Source organism: Malus sylvestris, chromosome 10, assembly GCF_916048215.2.
Source record: "Malus sylvestris chromosome 10, drMalSylv7.2, whole genome shotgun sequence".
In the NCBI taxonomy this organism is placed as follows: Eukaryota; Viridiplantae; Streptophyta; class Magnoliopsida; order Rosales; family Rosaceae; genus Malus; species Malus sylvestris.
Genome location: NC_062269.1, coordinates 33,298,261 through 33,318,035, shown reverse-complemented (window position 1 = coordinate 33,318,035; position 19,775 = coordinate 33,298,261). Strand labels below are relative to the sequence as shown.

General features: G+C 39.2%; 1 protein-coding gene and 2 long non-coding RNA genes across 3 annotated transcripts; 2 read left to right on the top strand and 1 right to left on the bottom strand.

Moving 5' to 3' along the window:
• The first annotated feature begins 4,851 nt into the window (after positions 1-4,851).
• On the top strand, positions 4,852-7,021 carry LOC126586801 (uncharacterized). The gene is made up of 3 exons (XR_007610907.1): positions 4,852-5,138; positions 5,310-5,352; positions 6,603-7,021. It is a non-coding gene; the product is annotated as an uncharacterized LOC126586801 (long non-coding RNA).
• Positions 7,022-9,000: 1,979 nt separating this feature from the next.
• On the top strand, positions 9,001-9,695 carry LOC126586796 (uncharacterized). Its single transcript, XR_007610903.1, has 3 exons — positions 9,001-9,051; positions 9,151-9,252; positions 9,464-9,695. It is a non-coding gene; the product is annotated as an uncharacterized LOC126586796 (long non-coding RNA).
• Positions 9,696-15,556: 5,861 nt separating this feature from the next.
• Positions 15,557-18,755, bottom strand: LOC126586787 (inosine-5'-monophosphate dehydrogenase 2-like). The gene is made up of 3 exons (XM_050251738.1): positions 17,589-18,755; positions 16,981-17,160; positions 15,557-15,953 (listed from the first exon to the last, which is right to left on the bottom strand). Exons 1-3 carry the CDS (start codon positions 18,582-18,584, stop codon positions 15,615-15,617), a joined length of 1,515 nt encoding a protein of 504 aa, XP_050107695.1. The 5' UTR covers positions 18,585-18,755; the 3' UTR covers positions 15,557-15,614.
• Positions 18,756-19,775: the final 1,020 nt, after the last annotated feature.

Sequence of the window (19,775 nt, the reverse complement as noted above, 5' to 3'; positions counted from 1 at the left end):
TCGGTATACGGGTCAACTTCAAATCCAAAGACACGAGCTTCTCGTATGTGCTGGAACCTTGCTTTCAATCCTGGATCTGAGGTCTTCTGGATGATCCGCTCAGCATCCGGACAAGTCAAGACAAGATCAATGGTGTCCTGACATGCCTTCGGCAAACCATACAAATCGTTGGCCGAATGTTTCTTATGAAATTCTCGCATATACTCCAAAGACTCCCCAAGGAACGGGGGGTGCAAATTCCGTCGAATTTTGACCAAAGGCTCTTGTATAACTAGCGGGGATAATTTGCTTTGGGCCTCTTGCCTGAAATGTTCAACACGTGCCTTCATTTCCCCTGGTCGAATGAGAAGTTTGATCCGCTTATCAGCTTCTTCAAACATGGTCTCGACGTCTTGATCGACCAGCTGTTTCCCCTGAGCCAACTCTGTCATAATTGGTGGAGGTGGTCGCTCCTCATTAGTGGCAACTGTATCCTTCGGTCGCCACTTAGGGGCCGAAGTTTCTTGGGCTGCTTGTCGGCGAGCCATGCAATCTATCCGTTGATGCCGGCGTTTCTGAGATTTGGACAACGCGGTGTAAACGCCCTTCGAAGAATGGTATGTATACCAACGTTGATCTCTAGGCTCGGGAGGCTTGAAGGTCTTTTGACTCCGTGATGATCCTGAACTGCTAGAATTACGCTTATAGTAATCATCGTCATAAAATGAAGCATCAAAATCAAGGCCCCGCCTGACCGGGGGTGTATCTTCCATCCGTACTTTAGGACCGAGCCTCTCAAAAACCCCGTGATGGTGGCCTTCATTGGCTACCTTTTGCCGAGTTGCGGCCACAGGCTCCGAAGAAGGCTTCTCCTCTGATTCACTGTCGACCTTCGCTCTACATTTCCTGCACAAAATCGTCGTCCCACTATCTTCATCAGTACTATAATCCATAGATTTGACAATAGCGGGCCCCGTTAAAGCCGTAGGTGGTTTATTTGAACGAAAATCGGCCATGAACCGTGGCCGAACATTCTGATTCCGCGGGCGTTGTGTCTCAACCACTTTAGCCTTGCCTTTCCCTTTGTCCTTAGGTAGGTACGCGTCGACCATGTTTACTGTTGCCGTGGGGAATGGATCAGTATCCACACTCATCTTTTTTTCGGGGAATTTCAATTTGCCATTATCAATCCAGTTTTGAACATTGTCGCAAAATACGACACAATTGTTTGTCGTATGTTTGCTTGAATTGTGGTATTTGCAATACACCTTCCCGTTAAGCTCTTCGGCCTTAGGAATGTTGTGACCAGGCCGAAGCTTGATAATTCTTGCGGATAACAGTTGGTCAAAAATTGCGTCCGCCTTGGTAATATCAAAAGTATAAACCTTTGACGGTTTCGATGTTCCTTCAGTGGCCGAGCGACTTTTGGCTTCTCTAGAATCAACCTGAGTCAATGCCTTGCAAATGTATGGCTTATCTATTACTATCTCAGCCGCATCCACACTAACACATTCATCCTCGGTTGATGCATAATTGACAGTAGGGTTCTTGTAAATCGTTCCCCGAGTTGGAGTCTTCGAAGTCTTTTCCTCGCGGAGCAAATAATCGTACTGCTCGACATGCTGGGCCAATTCGTACATATCCCGAAAATTTGCCCCCAAGAATTTCTTTTTGTATTCGACGTCAAGACCATTCAAAGCAAGCCTGACAAATTCGACTTCGTGTAAGGGCACTCGGCACCAATTCCTAGCCGATTTAAACCTAGTAAGATAATCCATTGGTGACTCATCAGATGCTTGAGCCATCCGTGCTAATGAAGAAACTGACATCTCCATCCCCGGCCGATAAAACTGCTCGTGGAACTTCTCGACCAACTCCTCCCAGTTTTGGACGGAATTAGGCGGGAGATTGATGTACCAGGCAAATGCCGAGCCGATCAATGAAAAATTGAACAGCCGTAACTTGTGGAAATCACTATTAACATCTCCACATTGCGCGGTGAAACGAGCCACGTGCTCCAACGAAGACAGGGACGATTCACCAGCAAAAAGACTAAAATCTGGGATCTTGAAACCCTTCGGGTATCCAAACGTCTCCACGTAAGCTGGGTACGGATGAATAAACTTGGGAAACTTCGGCCCTTTCTTCATAGCCGAGTCGATCATCCGCTGAACTTCGGTCATATCAACAGATGCTGCTTCGACCCTTTGGTCGGTCCCGTCTGACCTACTATTCGACCCTCCTCCCTTCTCCAAGTTAATTGTTTTGAGCGGGGCAGGAATAGGCTCGGCCGGTACAATCGGTACCGGGTTGTTTCCTGGTAAACAATGTTGGCGAAGCTCGAAAGGCCTGCTACCACCAACTTGACTAACCAGCATTTCAAGCAGCCTGGTTTGTCGATCATTGGAACTGAGTATCGCATCATGCATCTTGTCAATGCCTCGACTAAACGTCTGCTCGACTGACCGAGACTGCTCGTCCAATCGCTTTCGAATAAACGACCTTGTTGGTGGATCAGATCCTTCACCACCATCCTCGTCACACTCTTCCACTATCCCTTCAGTGAGAACACAGGTGTTCCTGTTAGGGATTTCTGGACCGCGGAGTTGACTGCCGAGATTAACTTCTCTCTCTCGGCGGGTCGCACTCGTGGACTCAGGTGTCACGGCGCTATGGGGATTCTGCGCCTGTGGCACACTTTGTCCCGTGCTTTGATTCGGCAAATCAGCTATCGACTTTCCCATAGTGGTTTTCTTTTTTACCGATCGTGTTTCAATTGGCATGAACTTCGTAGTTTAGCACTAGGTCCCACTGGGCGTGCCAAAATGTTGACCCTAGAAATTACAAAGCCTACGTGGCGCGCAGGCCGAATATATTCTAAGCTAACTACGTCCTTCGGTGATTGCGGGGCGTGCCAACTCGTCGGCCGAGGCTCGGCCGAGGAGTAAATTTGATGATGCTACGTTGGGTCGCGCTACTGACTTCTGCGTCTTGCAATTGCGGCCGAGAAAGGAACGCGTCTCGGCCTCTTGGGTTCTCGAGCCTGAAGACAAGGCTGTTATTTCTTACAAAGTTCACGAACCGAATTCGGCTTGCAATGTGCCGAATGTAATAACTGTAACACCTCACCTCGCCGAGAAGGCTAATGAGATGACCTCGACCAACAAGGATTCGAAAACCCTTCTCGACCGAGACTTGGATAGGCAATCGACCGTTCTCGCCGCAGTGCTGTTGATGCCAACGGAAGATACTGCGAGACCGACCGACTCTACGGTGACAGAGCTATCTATGCCGACTTAAGATATCACCGGTTGCTTCCACAGTGTTGTTGATGCCAACGGAAGATGTGTCAGCGAAAAAGGAAAAGAAAAAGATCTCAAGTTGTGAGAGTTTGCGCAGGGCAATTTTTGTGTTGATTTGCAGGGGGGCCCTTCCTGATGCACAGCGTCCCCTATTTATAGTACTGAACCTTGAGTCCGAGTTTAAATCCTACTCGGACTAGGTTTCCCTCTCCGGATCACTTCGACCAGTCCTACATCTACTAGGACTATGAACCTAGTCCTTAGCTAAGCTGGATTAGTTTCCTGGATATCCGATCCCGTCGAGACTCCCCATTGCACTAGGATTCGTCCTAACCGCCCTAGGTTTGGACGCCCACGTGTTGACCGATCCATGGTCCTTCTGCCGCCCGGCCTCCTGGACCGAGAGTGATCCTACCCTCGGCCCAAGCTATTATTTTGGGCCCAAACAACTGCAAAATTAACTCTAGTTCCCAAATTCCAATTTAAAAACCCTAAAATCCCTACACCCAAAATTCAAATTAATAACAAAACCCTAATTCAAAATTACCTAAATTTTAGAGGGATGATGGCTGGTACCAGTGTCCTCGATGACGGTGATAGGGTGATGGCGGTCACGACGGCGGGGGTTGCTGTCCAAGAGGAGAGAATCGACGGCAAGGGTGATGGCCTGGGTTCTCTAGGATGTTGTCGAGGAGGATGATGGGTGGTGCCGTTGTATTCGCCGAGGAGAATCAACGGTTGGTGAGGGGATTGGAGTCGAAGGAAGGGAACTGTCGAGGGTCTGAGGTCTGAGAGTTTGAGAGAGTGAGAGTGAGAGTCGAGAATATGGATGAGAGAGATAGAGAACTTAGGGTAACACTAAAACAACGGTTCATATTAGATATGTAGCTTATTCATCAATCTGGTCCATTCATTTTAATTACAAACGGGCCGGTCCGGGTACCCGCGGTTCCTATACTCCAGGAACTGGCCCGAACCGAAAATCACAAAGGCCCGCCCCGACCCGCCCCGTTTCTCTTTTTTAAAAATAGGAACCGGCCCGTACCCGTCCCGAACCGTCATTACCCGCCCCGACCTGCGGTTCCTGTACCCGTTTGCCCAGCCCTACTGCTCACTCTATACATGAGGATTTTCTACTTATTTTTAAAGTATAGAGTACTTGAGCAGTATTTTACATGTCATATTATATGTTGGAGAAAATTAACATATTTTTTTGTCTTTCTACTTATTTTATAATATGTGGAGTACCTGCTTGAATACTAAAAACTTGAAAAAAAAATTCTCCCTACCTAGAAGGTTCAAAGATTAATGTCACATACTAATTTCGAGTCGCACTTCTCTCTTATAAATAATAGGAAAACTAATGAAAATGGCTTAAAAACTTTGAATTTTAACCAAAAACCAAGTAATAACTTTATTTAATAGTTAGAACAAAACCTAACATTAAAACGGTAAATTTAAAATGGCCTAATCATTAATTTCCGGTTTTGCCCCTGACGGCAAGCCTTTTTTCGTTTAATTTCACTTACAGATCTCCCTACTATTCTCTATCCTCCCCCATTTCTTCCTAACATTCGAAACCTTCCATTTTTTATTTCTAGTTTCAGATCTCAACTCCATGCCTATCACTATGCAAAATCTATAGATACGATCTGACCCCAAACTTAATTTTGATCCATCTCCATCTCTATCAAAAGGCGATCTCTTACATGCAAAACGATGTCACTCACTCTCTCTCTCTCTCTCTCTCTCTCTCTCTCTCTCTCTATCCCTCCCAATATTTCTGACTCTCTCTCCCTTCTGTAAAGATGAGAAGGGACTAGACTTTTCACCGACATCAGCAAAAAAACGTCATAGGTACGCAATCGTTCTCATTCTCTCTCTCTCTCTCTCTCTCTCTCTCTCTCTCTCTCTCTCTCTCTCTCTCTCTCTCTCTCCTTCCTCCTCTACAATCTTTCTACTGTTTTGTCGCTCTCTCGATTGCACGTAATTTGCACTTAAAACGATGTGTTTTGGCTTCTGTTGCAGATCTTCTGATCATGGACTACAATTCTACAACGATGTTGGCGTGGTACGCTTTTGAATCTAGTTTAATTCAAATGTGTATAGCTAATTAAGCAATCAAGAAATATAGCTTCGGATCGTGAATTAAGGGTTCAGATCAATGTTGTTTGCTAGTTGATTGTTTTAGCTAGATCATAGTGCCAATCTCATACTATTTTTTTGTGTCGGGTTCAAAATTTAGATTGAAGTATTTAGAATTAAGTCATTTTTGTAGTTTATAGCTTTTCTCTGTCCAAGGAAATAAGGTTATATGTTTTATTTTATATATATGATTATACATTTTGCGTTTTCTTATGCGATGTAATTGTAAAACAAGGAAATCTTTTAGTTCATCAAGAAGTCGGTTTATATGTTATTATAAACCGATTTTAAATCATTCTGATGCTTTTGCATTTTTAAGCTTTGATTTCTGAGTTCTTCTGGAATTTTGGGATATATTTTATTGTGACTTTTACATTCATCTTTCCACTATGTGAGTATATTAGCTGAAGAAAATCTGGATAAGGGAAAGTATCTTTTGTGCTCTTGATTAGTGAAATGGATAAATGACTGTGTGAGATTCTGAGTTTGTTTTAAGTTTTTAATGTTGTTTCCACTTTCAGTGTACTTCCTCGATTTCAAACTTAAGTGTAACTTTGCTATGAACATATTCCCAGTAATCCACATTTTAGCAGTACCCCAAAACCTTTCAAGAAAAATGATTAAGCCACTTTTTTATTGATCAATGCATGTCAATTTATGTTTGGTTATGGGTGTGCATTTTTAGACGAATTTGTAATTACATGCCTCTTCATTATGAGGAACTGCAATCTGTGTAAAAGCTTCCTAAGTTAGTGTTTTGTGATTGCAGCATCTTTATTGATCATAAGATTTTGGTTGAAGCTTATTCTTTTCATTCCAATATGTTCCCAGTTGTTGTTCACTGGTATATATGTTTCAGAGATGGTATGGGTGTCGTGCAATGATGCTGGAGACTGTGGCAGTTGTCCCTAGCATGGTAGGAGGAATACTGCTGTACTTAAAGTCTCTACTTAAGTTTTAGCGGAGTGGTGGTTGTAAAACCTGCATGATACACAAGAATGCTAGTTCTACTATATACAACTTGAGAAATTACATGCTACCTATATTGGTTTTGAATTTTATGTGATTGCCCTTACACAATTCATAGTCTAGTGCATGTGATGAAAGTTATCTCATGTCCATTTCAAGAACTTTTCAAGACAATAACAATATATTTTTCTTGGGTAAAAAGTGCAGGTGACAAAGGTGGAGACAATTTCTCCTCCTTGGGACTTTGTGGACACTCCTTGTGATTATGCTTCTTACTGCGGAGGATGTAAAACACAAAATTTGATTTATGAGGCGCAAGTCAAAACTAAGGAGCAGCAAGTTCATCAGTTGATTATTAACTTTGAAAAGTTTTCTCGCACATAACTGGAATCTCTAAGCATTATGAAGCCCATCAAAAAACATGCTTTTGCCATTATGCTTTCCTCTTGTTTTTATCACATCAAAAAACAGTTACTTAATTTAGCTAACACAACATACTTGCTATTTGTCATTTAACACCTTCAAGAATCAAAGTATCAAAGTACTCTATTCTGGTGTAATGCATACATTTCTGCATATTCTTAATTTTACCTGGAAATCCACTGTAAAATAAATTTCTAAGAATCTGTAAATCAAGTGTACTTTGTAATTATTTTATTTTATTTATCAATGTGTATTAATTTTTATTTTGCAAAAAAAAGAAGTAATTTTTGATATTTTCCAACATTTTTGTAGAGGAATTCTCATTTGGTTCTCAAAAATGGTTGCTTAAGGAAGAATTGATGGAGAGGCAAAATGGAATTGAGAACCATGCCCTGGGATTGCAAAAAATTACCATCAAAGATTTTATGGTGTGTATAAAATTACCATAACACTCTCTCCAGCTAATGAAGAGGCTACCCAATCTTCTCATCCATTCCTTTTTCTCTCTAAAAATTGAGCGAACCAAGTTCACCGTCATATATGACGGAAAAGGATCCTTGCTGGATCTCTTTCCTAGCTATCCTAGGGATCCCGTGATCTCACTCGTTCATCTTATATCGTGTAGTTAGTTTTCGTTAGGTACTATTCATATTTAATTTAAAATTTAAAATTTTGAAACGATTTCTGACCACACGATATACGATAAACGGATGAGATCACGGGATCCTTAGGATTCCTAGGAAAAGATCCAGCATGGATCCTTTCCCATATATGACAACCAATGTTGCTCGCGACTCCTAAAATCCTTGGCCTTGTTTTCCAACCTCGCTCTCAACTAATACTTTATGGTTAATTATGTCTGCTAGAAAAAGGACATGGACTCTAAGGGTGTGTTTGTTTGGCATCACTAGCCCTCATTGAACTAGATTGGACTAAGTTTTAGTCTAGTCTTGTGTTTGTTCCCTACCTGGACTAAGTTTAGTGGGACTAGTAGGGACTCGCCTTGATTGAGTCCCTCGCTAACAGGTCTTAGCGAGACCCCCCGATTCGGAGAGGACTGCTAAGCTGCCCTCTAATCCCGTCATCTCCCTTCTCCTGCAATTTGATCCTCACCCTGCTCCCTCATCGTCGTCCTCCTCATCCTCATCTCTGCGTCCTGCTCACCCTCAACTGCATCCTGCTGGCCCTCATCTGCTCCTCTTGTCTGGTAAACTTCGAATCCGACATTATTTCTTCAATTTGTTTTGTAGATCGTGGTATTACTGGGCTTTATTTGAGTTAGGTGCTTTGGGTTTGAGAAATTTTCAATAATAAACCTCTGCACTTGAACAAATTAAAAAAATTAAGGTTTTAATTTTTAGGGTCAAATTGAGATTAGAATTTGGGGTTTTCACATTTTATGCCATTTCAGTCCCAAAATGATGATAATCATCATGAAATTGCTGTTGTAAGGGAGGATGCAAAGTTAAATTTGTAATTTAGGTCTAGTTTCAATAGATTTTGGTATCAGGTTGGACTAGAGTTTTTGGATTTTGGTATCGGGTTTGAGAAATGAGTTGAGTTGCATTTAGTAACTACACTCACACATTGTCCTGTATAAATTTCATCTTAAACCTTATGGGTGGGATCTCAATTGTTGCAACAGGTTCACAAGGTTCCAGTAACTACATGGAGGCCCTTAAATCTCCACTCATGGGTCTGATTGAAAAGCTCATTGCACGCAAGTTCATTCTATATGTTCAAGATTATAGTGAAACTGATCCTAAAACACATGAGGGAATGAACTTAACAAGAGTGACCACTAGAGATTTGATCGCGCAAGTGCTAGGGCAATAACCTTTTTTGCAAATGAACTCTATAATCATTCTAAGAAGAATCATAACTTGTGTCTTTACAGTCTCATTGGTACCAATGCTTTGTCTATGTTTTCTATTGTATAGGGTTCCTTGTAGAAAAGAAAGTTGGTCTTATTTTGATAAAGTAACAATCCAAGAACATTTATTTATATTTTTGTATGGTTGATGTTTTGACAGAAAATATGGTCTTGATGACAACAATGTTGACTTCATTAGGCATGCTTTGGCACTTCATAGGGATGATTGCTACCTGAATGAGCCTGCTCTAGATACTATGAAAAGAATGAAGGTAAATACTAGTCGGGGTTCATAGATGTTGAATAAGCCTGAGTACAGTTTATGGTGGAACTTATATGTTGAATAAGCCTGAGTGCAAGGTAATCCTTACACTTTTTTCTTGGGTTTAACACTCTTTCATTTTGCATTAGTTTGTGTTTAATTCCTGTCTAGACACTGAGTTTGATGCATGATGCTAGGTAGAGTTCAACGAGGAAGGGAAAGTTATCGGTGTCACATCTGAAGGGGAAACTGCTAAGTGCAAAAAAGTTGTATGTGATCCTTCTTACTTGCCTAACAAGGTAAACCTTTCTGAGTAAAGTATTTAAAGGTGGTGGGACGTTAATATTAGTTTTATGTTCATCTTATGCCTTACAAGTATGCATATGGTTGTTTTTATTTATAGGTCTGCAAGGGACACAATATCTTCTCTGTTCTTCTGTATCTTGCTTGAAGGGTGAAGAAAAATGCTTATTCCCCAACACTTACTGAAAAGTTATTGCATTTTGACAGGTTAGGAAGGTTGGTAAGGTTGCAAGAGTTATTGCCATCATGAGCCACCCAATTCCAAACACCAATGAATCTCACTCAGTGTAGGTTATCCTACCACAGAAGCAGTTGGGTCGCAGATCAGATATGTGAGTTCTCTTATCTTTTGTTTGGGACCAATATTTATTTTGCAATGAATGTCGTGTGCATATTTGAGAAGGTCCTTTGTAACTGTTGCTTTAGAAAAAACAATCCCATGACTAAGTTGTTTTATGCTATGGCAAGGAAATGGGTTTTCTTTAATAGAAAGAAAGGAATGGTATAGTTTATATGCATACAATGTCTAAACCATAATTTTTAAATTTCTGTTGTGTAATTGGATATGCAATTGCAATGTTATATCGGGTGGAGGGTATAGTCAATTATATTATTCTATAACTGTTGGAAAGGTTTCATGGTAACACTTGCTTGATGCATATTAATATCATCCTACTATCATTTCGACTCCAAACTACTACCAAAAGGAGAAAACAGTGGTATTTAGAGCAGGCCTTTGGGGAACTCATGCATACTTCGAACCAATAGCTTGTTGGTGAATATTTATTCATCCCGAGTGATCCCTTTGTTTCTTTTTACTGTTTCATAGAACCATGTCTTTCATATAAGGTTTAACCAAATTTCCTAGAATGTTTGAGCAGGTTCTTGACCTCAGTGTGGACCTAAGTGCTACTAGTGCTGCAGAAGAATGAATAGCAAAGCTGCAGAAGAATGAATAGCAAAGCTGCATGTGGTGCTTGAAGTGATAATTGTGCTTTGTTCCAAGTACACTGAGCTACTTAAGTTACCTTACCCGTGGCGGTGGTAATCCTCATACCGTGGAGGATTATATGAGTTAACACTCATTTTTAATCATAGACTTGATATGTTATATATTGTCATTTAAATGTACTTGAAGTTTCAAACGTCGTTTCAAATGAAAACTATATGTCTAGATTTCGGACATGCCCTTGTGTTGGTTCAATGTATTTTCAGGTTGCGAGTATGTGTGGAAGCATGTAAACAAAATGATGACTTGTCAGAGAACTATTTCTTTCAAGTTAATGATGTGTGGGGTGGATTTGGTTCTAATCGTTTTGGTTTTTTGCCTCGCATGGTTGTGGTCTTGGGATTGAATGCAATTGTCATGGTATGGACTGAAATTGGCTTATACATACAAAAGCAATTCCAAGTAATTATTTCACAATTGAGTAAAAAACTGAACTTGTCAGACATCAAATTTCGTTATACTCAAATACCTTTAACTTTAATCTACAACTTTAAACCAAAGGTGAATAATTAAGAAAAGTGTCATGAACCCTGTCGATTGTTGGGAAAACACTTTGTTATATTCATGTTTGGAACAATGCTACTCTTGAATCATGTATGTTTCTTTCGTTGGCAAGAAAATTTGGTTTTTGTATTTTTATTGAGTCACACTCTCATCCAATATTATTAATTTTAATAATATATTTAATATAAAAAAACAATTAAAGTAGAACAATAATGTAGTACTAGTCTGAGCAAACATCAAACCGGTGACAGTACTGTTTTCATTATCCTACTTCTTAGTCCGACACTGCACCAAACGCTTCACTAAGCTAGTCTAGCTTAGTCTAGTCTAAGACAGTCCAGCTTAGTCCCTGCAGCTAGTCCAGTTTGAGACAGTCCGGTACAACAAACACACCCTAAGAGCCTGAGAGCATCTTTAAGGACAAATTTTTTTAGTATTTGTTAAAGAAAAAGAAAATAGGATGTATTTGTGTGTGTGATGTGTATTACTAAACAAAAAGGTTTAATGGGAGATGAAATAGTGGGAGTCTCGTATTAATTGAGACAAAAAATGGTTTGACATGTTTAATTTGTTTCCGCTTTCATTAATAGTCAGTTATTGGTCTAGTTTTATAAATAGTGTCTAGTTCTTGGTCCACTTTCATAAATAGTGATCTTGTTCTTAGTCAAATTTCATAAATAATGCCTAGTTTTTTGTCTTGTTTCATAAATAGTGTATAACACTTAGTACAGTTTCATGAATAGTGTCTCTTTCTTGGTCTAGTTTCATAAATAGTGTTTCTTTCTCAATCTAGTTTCATAAATAGTTTTCACCTATTAGTTTAGCTTTTGAATAGTGCCTAATTCTTGTTCCACTTTCATAAATAGTGACTTAATTCTTGGTCCAGTTTCATAAATAGTGCGTAGTTCTTTGTCCAGTTTCATAAATAGTGGCCTTGTTCTTGGTTCAGTTTAATAAATAGTGTCTAGTTATTAGTCCAGTTTCATAAATAATGTATAGCAATTGGTACAACTATACTATGATAACAAAGTTGATAAGCAAATGCTTTCGTTGGCTCTCGGTCCGGAAAGGCGAGTAAAATATTATCCTGGTTACTATATGAGTGGGTTTAGGTTTCATACATTGCAACATGATGAGAATTAAAAAACACAAAATTGTGGAGTTATGGTTAAGGGGGAGAATCAGATTGATAGTGTGCCTTGGTATGAAGTATTAAAAGACGTGGTTGAGCTTCGTTACACAGAAGGCAATAGAGTTGTATTGTTCAATTGTGAGTGGTATGACATTGTGCGAAAAGGAACAGGTTATAAGATAGATCGTTATGGAATAATTAGTATTAATACAACTCGCAAGTTGAATACTAAAGAGCCATTTGTGCTGGCAAACCAAGCAACCCAAGCTTTTTATGTGAGAGAGATTAAAAACAAGACTTGGAGTTATGTGGTGGAAACGAAGCCTAGAAATGTTTATGAGATGCCTAATGTTGATGATGATGATGATGAGCCATACCAAGAAGAAGAGGCGCATGGGGGTATTCAAGCAACCAAAATGATGACGAAGATGATGAAATTGTGGGATAAGCTCTCATTGTGATTGTGTGTGTTTTTTTTTTATCTGAAAATTTAGTTGTGGAAGTGATGTGGTTATACTTTGTTCAATGTCCATGACAAATGTTATGATTTAACAAAGGCATGCAAATTATTTCTTTATCATAGAATACTATATTAAGTTATAAACCTTTTTGCTCAATGGTTTTATTTTTAATTTTATGGTCCAATTTTCTCCATATGTATTCTAAGCTATATAATCTATTTATTGTAGAATTTAAATTAAGCATCAAACTTATTTCAAGAATATTCAAACGACACATGTGACCTTTAGTAAATAATTGATTCCAACAAAACCATATGCCTTAAAATTTATTCTGACAAAGAAAAAATTTTGTCGGAAAAAATATGATTACTTCTGACAACAACTAATCACCCTCGAAAATATAAAAGCATTATTGAGAAAACTTTTTTTCCCTCAAAAATATAAAAACATTACCGAGAAGACTTTTTTCCCTCGAAAATACTAAATCAATTTCGTCAACATGAGTAAACCTTCAGAAATAATCATTCTATTTCCTATAAGAACTTTACTCGTCGTTAATATAACTAGCGCCAGTTCTTCCCGCCAAACAAAAGTACAATTCCGAGGAAACTTGAGACTTTTTCCGAGTACATCATGTGCGTTGGTAATAAAAATTTGTTTCATGCCATGTTACCGACGACTCATATTTTATGGTCGCAAAATGTGTTTTTTACAACAGTTTTTTTGGGCCCTCAGAAAATCGTCGTCGGTAATGACTACTTTTTTTGTAGTGTTTCTTTTTTGGTCTTGTTTCATAAATAGTTTTCAGCTATTGGTTTAGTTTTGAAAATAGTGTCTCATTCTTGATTTGGTTTCATAAATAATGTCTACTTATTGATCCAGTTTCATAAATAGTGTCTCCTTATTGATCCAATTTCATAAAAATTGTCTAGTTCTTGTTTCACTTTCATAAATAGTGGTCTAGTTTTATAAATAGTGCCTAGTTTTTTGTCCACTTTCATAAATAGTGACCTTGTTCTTGGTCCAGTTTCATAAATAGTGTCTAGTTCTTGGTCCAATTTCATAAATAGTGTATAGCAATTGGTACAGTTTCATAAATAGTGTCTCTTTCTTGGTTTAGTTTCGTAGATAGTGTTTCTTTCTTGGTCTAGTTTCATAAATAGTTTCCACCTATTGGTTTAGTTTTAGAAATAGTGTCTCATTCTTGATTTGGTTTCAAAAATAGTGTCTCCTTATTTTAAGGAGGATTAGAATGACATACTCTAATATAAAAATATACGATCAATAATGGTACCATTTGACAATTTGACAACATAATCATCTAGACATCTTACTATTATACATATATCCCGGATTTTACTAAATTCGTTCTTTTAAATATGGCTAAATAATAAAACTTGTAACTCAATTGGTTAAGTATAGGGTATTTAAGCAATACTTTGCATGCCATAATACAAGTGAAGCAAATGATATATTTTTTTTTGTGTCTTTATTTTATAACACATGGAGTACCTGCTTAAATATTGGATACTCAAAAAAACTTCTCCTAACTAAGAAAGTTCAAAGATTAACATCATGTACTAATTGTAAATCGTGCATTTGTCACTTATATAGAATACACTTGCAAGCGTGGTAGACTAATGATTAAGAGGTGATTTCCTCATTAACGTTTATCTTCCACATACTCCTCTTTTTTTAATCTTTTATATATTTAATAAATCAAATCGATAAAGAGAAAACGACAGTACGAATATATACTACTTATAATTAGGGGTGGTTGGGTTTAGGTTAACGAACCGAAATGGTCGTTTCAAAAACTGAACCGAAATTGTTCGGAAAAAGAGGGCGAAAAACCAAAACCAAACCAATATGTCGGTTTTCTCGAAATTCGGTAATATCAAATTACTTTCGGCATTTTCAGGCTCGAGAATGGGCCCTTTAAGTCAAATATTTTGGGCTTCTGATTTCAAGACCAACAAAACCCAATTTTGCCCAAAAGTTTTCAGCCCCAAATGTTAAGCTATGGGCCTATACTCATGTGGTCTATTCCTCTCCATTTCCCGAGCAAAAATACTTGTAATTATTAGAATTTCTTACTACGATCACATTAATTCAAAATTTCCTATTGAAAGGAAACAAATTGCTGCAATTGCATTAGTACACCATTACAGTACAGACCTCAACAATCCCTAATCTCAACCCCTCAACCCCTCAACCATTACACGAAAAGGTCTGACCTCAACAATCTTCTAATCTCAAATCAAAATTCGAAATCCAAATCGGAACTCTAATCTCCATTTCAAAATCCCAAATCGAAATCCTAATTGAAATATGACGAATTAAAGGGAAATTTTCTTACATTGAGCGAGACTTGATCGAGAGAGAGAGTCGAAGAGGAGTAGAGAGAGAGACATGTGGTGTTGTGGGTATGATGTGTCGGAGTTGAGATCGACCGAAGAGAGTCGGCAGAGGTGAAACACAGAGAGAGGTCGAGAGAGAGGGTGGGTGGGGCCAGAGTCGAGATCAGGTGGTTTGGGCTCAAATGGGCTGAATCGAGAAAGACAAAAATTGGGTTACTAGGTTTAAGGAAGAAGAGAAGACGAACTGAAGTAGAAGAGTTGAGAGAGAAAAATGGACCTTGAGACAAAGAGAGGAGTTTCAAAAAAGAGATAGTTGTGGAGGTCATTGTGATGTGGCGTGGGTGGCCGGAGTGGGAAATCGGGCGACTAAGTTAGGGGAGGAGGAGAGCTCAGGGAGTTCAAGGTTGGGAGGAAGAGTCGGGAGAGAGTGATCTGAGTGAGATGAGGTCTAGAGTAAAAGGTTGATTTTGACTGAACGATTGAGATAAATCCAATGACTATAAAAAATTAATATTACAAATTAAAACAATATATATATATATATATATATATTTTAGTTCGGTTTGGTCTTATCGAACTAATCTAAATTTCATGCCAAATCTCTTACCGAAGTTTTCGGTTTCGGTTCAGCTTCGGGTACAAAATTTTCGGTATTGTCCATTCGGTTCAGTTCGGCTTCGGTAGGTTTGGTTTTTTTGGTATTTTATTCCACCCCTAGTTGTAACATCTAATATTTAGCGGCTGTCTCTGCTTCTCTCTCCCTTTTCTGTTTGCTCATGTGCCTAAAAACTTATATTTAAAAAAAAAAAATAAAAAAAAAAAAAAACAACCATGTTGTAAGTTATTGAAAGAAGTAAGTTATTGAAAGAAACATTGGCTACAATGTCAATTCTCATTTAAAGCATAAAACTAAAATGACATCCTTAATAACGATGTTATGAGTATCACAACGTCTGCAAAATGGTCTACTTACCTCTAGCCTTAAAACGCTTGATTTTAAGAGGTCATGAGCGGACTGCAATGAAGAAGCACCAAGATCTTGGAAACCTTGTTTCACAGCTTGCATTGTGTATGGTATGAACTTCAAAACAGAACCTTTGTCTGCAACCGCCCCAACTACCCCCTGTGCAATTTTCAGCTTAGCTGTATCGCCCAAGTACCTCTGATCACTTCCTTTTGTCATTGCTTCAAGAGATCCCATGCCTCGATATTTTTTGACTCGGCGACCATTCTAATAGAAAACATGAAATCACGTATATCAAACTGTTTCCTTAATAGAGGTTAAGCACACAGAAATCTAATTAACAATGACAAAGAAATAACAAACAGCATGTTGCTTATAAAAGACAAGTATACTGAAAATCTAGTGCAATTTATATAGACACCTTTTACTTTTAGTTCAGAAATAAAGCAAGATACATCATTTGGGTCGTAGGTTAGATAGCAAAGACCCTCTGTTCAAATTGCTTAATAAGCTAATTACCATAAAAATAAAAAAGGGAACTTTAACAAAAAACTCCTAGTACTGTTCACTTTAACGAAAAACCACACTTTTACACTAAAAAGTCAATCCTGGTACTATTCACTTTACCCTTTATTTTGTCCTTATCGTTAAAACTCAAAATTTTCAAGCCATTTTCATTAGTTTTCCTATAAAAAAAGGGAAAGACAGAAATGAAATACTATGTCCAATATAGTTCCGCATAAGTTTAGCTTTGACATGCATCCATGAAAAACCCAATCACAATTTCAGGGAACTGGACCCTTATTTAGCCTAATCCTAACCCATTTTGCCACTTACCCTCACCACTTGGGTTAACCCCTTACTGTATGTGGGCTTCAAACTTATTAAGTTCAGGCCATCAGAGAGAGAGTCCATGCAAACATACCAATGGCACTCCTAATGATGTAAAAGCATTAAATTTTGATGGCAAATCATAACACATCAATGACTGATCCATCAAACGATATTGATGCAGTCCAAAAAGGATGAGAAATAACTCAGGATGTATAACAAACTTAGAAACAAATATCTTCTAGGTAAGTTTCTTTACCAATCACATCTGCAATTCAGTATCCATAATTCTGCCTAATAAACTCCTTAAACCGCTCAAAAAGTTGTCAAAGAACTAGAAAAGACATATGTAGTAGTAAGCACTCATACAAACGAGAAGAAATCTTCAAGTAGATTTAATATCTGATGGTATAAGCAGTATACCTGTTCCAGCAATAAAAACATGAGTAAGTCCCAGACATACCTGATACACAAAAACCCCGGGAGCCTCAGTGCTTCCAGCTAAGAAGCTTCCCATCATGACAGTAGAAGCCCCAAGGACCAAAGCCTTGACAATGTGTCCAGAATTGGAAATTCCACCATCAGCAATCACAGGCACACCACTTTGTGAAGCAATAGACGCAACCTTGTAAACAGCAGTTGCCTGAAACATATCACCAAAACCAAAACAACTTTGGTCATAAAATGGTATAGCATTGAGCAACCTGAGGAACAAAATGTCAAACAAATTATTCAACATGTTCCAAAATGTAATTATACATTTTGTCACTGCCAGAAGTTAAAGTCGAATCTTTGTTTTCTATGCTCTATGTTCCGAAGAATCTAGTAACTAAATAGTAAAACACCCATCCGAACAACGATTGTTAGGCACAATGTCATAGATTAACAAATCCTTAATCAAATATTTTTCATCCACAACGAATTCAAGAAATTAAACCGAACACTACAAATATCATAACTTTCAACACCTCCAGATTATACAAATCCTTAAATTAGCCGCCAACAATGAGAACACAAACTAAAGCATCAATCACAAAAGCAACAACTAACAAAAAGAAGGCATCTTTATACCTGCCCGCGACCAACAGCGCAAACCTCTTGAGTGGTACAAATTGAGCCAGACCCCATTCCAACCCTCAACCCGTCAACACCAGCCTGAATCAAATTCTGCGCCTGACTCACCGTCACCACATTCCCGCCAACTACATCCAAACTCGAGTACATTTTCTTCACATACTTTATCATCTCAATCTGATAAATGGAGTTCCCCTGAGAGCTATCCAACACCACTGCATCCACCCCTGCCTTCACCAACTCCTCCAATCTCTCCTTATCCGACTCCCTTGTGCCGATCGCCGCCCCGACCCGCCACGTCCCGTCCGGACCCACCGTCCCAACCCCCAACTTGGGGTACCCCTTGATCCTCTCCACCTCCTCCTTCGCCACCACATCCACAACCTCATTGTCCCTCACAGTCGCCACCACATCTCGCTTTTTCGCCTCCATGTACTCCCCAATCGCCCCCAAATCGTAACTCCACGGCACCGTGAAGTCCGTACAGTTCACCATGTAATCGTAAATCTTCACCTCCTTGTCCCCCAATTTCACCCAATCCTTGCCCGCCACGTATCCCAAAAGCTTCGAATTGGGGCTGCCACTCTCAGTAACCAGGACATAGGGATTCGAAGCGTCAAAAACGTCGTCAGATTGGATTCGATCGCTTGGGGATTTGAAGACGGGGCTCGAAAGAAGAGGGACCCGGCGGGACTTGACGGACCGGACCATGTGAGCTTGCTCGGACGACGTCAAGTTGGAGTGGATGATGCCTATGCCGCCGAGTGCGGCCATCGAAATGGCCATGTGGGACTCGGTGACTGTGTCCATCGGGGACGAGACGCAGGGAATCGAGAGAGGGACGCGGCGGCTGAGGTTGGAGGCTAGATGGACGGAGTCGGTGGGAAAATCGATGTAGTGAGGGAGGTAGATGACGTCATCGTACGTGTAGGAATAGCCCTGGTTGAAGAGCCGATCGGAGGAGAACCCGTCTTCGAAGATTGAGGCCGACATTCTGGTGGCTGTAGAGGGCGTTGAGGGTGGTGGCGGCGCCGCCTAGAGAGAGAGAAATGGTTGGGAGGGAGGGGGCGGGTTCAGGGTTTTTGCGTGAGTTGTTTTGCTTACTTCGGAGTTTGGGAAGGAAGCGGAGTAGTGGACTTCTGCCAGTGAGTGAGGCGGGTAATGTGGAGGGAAACGTCCAAATTTATTGGTTGGGTGTGGGCGGGTGCATGAGACCTAGCCCTATTGCTTCTTTCTTTCACTCTCTTTTATCCTCTTTTGTTTTCTAGTTTTTATCAGTTTTTGTTGAGTTCTTAACTAAATTTAGTATGATACTTATAAGACACAAACAAGTTCTCTAAAGATATTTACTGAGTACAAGGCCCGGTGGTGATCATTAAGTGTTTGATGAAATGTTTTAACGGCAAATGTAAGTAGGGATCGACAAGTTATGCTCAACAAGTTCCGTTAGATACCAATAAACTCACTAAGTATTCGACAAAATGCTTCACTGATAGAACTATGCATTAAATCAACTGAAGTCATAAAATTTGCACGCCAAACATTGTTTTTATTGTGAAAAGTTTAGAACTTTACACTCATAAATTTTGATTTCTAAATATGCTGCTAACCCGACATTATCTTAATTATCTGTTTCGGTTTCACCATGTCAAATATTATTAGTTGAAGTTTTTCTTTTTATTAAGTGGTGACCATAGATATGGATAAAGGAGTATACAATTCCAAACATAGGGAGTCATATCCTATTAGATCAACCACATTAGAACATTATCATAATACTAAAAGATGTTTCCAAATCTTAGGATAATAATCCATGTTAATTAATAAGTGGATTGCAGCTGTTTGGCACTAACAAAAGCACATTTGTCATGATCAGTTGAGTCATTGGCTTTGAACCTAAAAAGGTTTGCATAAAATATAAAAAAAAATACAATTTATAACATGAGAAATTATTGAAGTTTGTATTAGGGGTGGGTTCGGTTTAATTCGGTTCGGTTTTTTGCCAAAACCGAAACCAAACCAAAATTTCGGTTCGGTTCGGTTCGGTTCGGTTCATTTTTTTTTCGGTTTTTTTCGGTTCGGTTTTTTTTCGGTTCGGTTTTTTTCGGTTCGGTTTCGGTTCGGTTTCGGTTTTTTGTTTTTTTTTTCTTTCAAAAAATGAAAAACATTGAAATTTTAAATTTT

What these genes read in the sequence shown, in the direction of transcription:
- LOC126586787 (XM_050251738.1), bottom strand. Translation starts at nt 18,584, where the DNA reads ATGTCGGCCTCAATCTTCGAAGACGGGTTCTCCTCCGATCGGCTCTTC. An exon ending in GCGCTGTTGGTCGCGGGCAG is followed by an intron (nt 17,161 to 17,588) that starts GTATAAAGATGC and finishes GATATGTTTCAG; the next exon opens with GCAACTGCTGTTTACAAGGT. An exon ending in CCGGGGTTTTTGTGTATCAG is followed by an intron (nt 15,954 to 16,980) that starts GTATGTCTGGGA and finishes GTTTTCTATTAG; the next exon opens with AATGGTCGCCGAGTCAAAAA.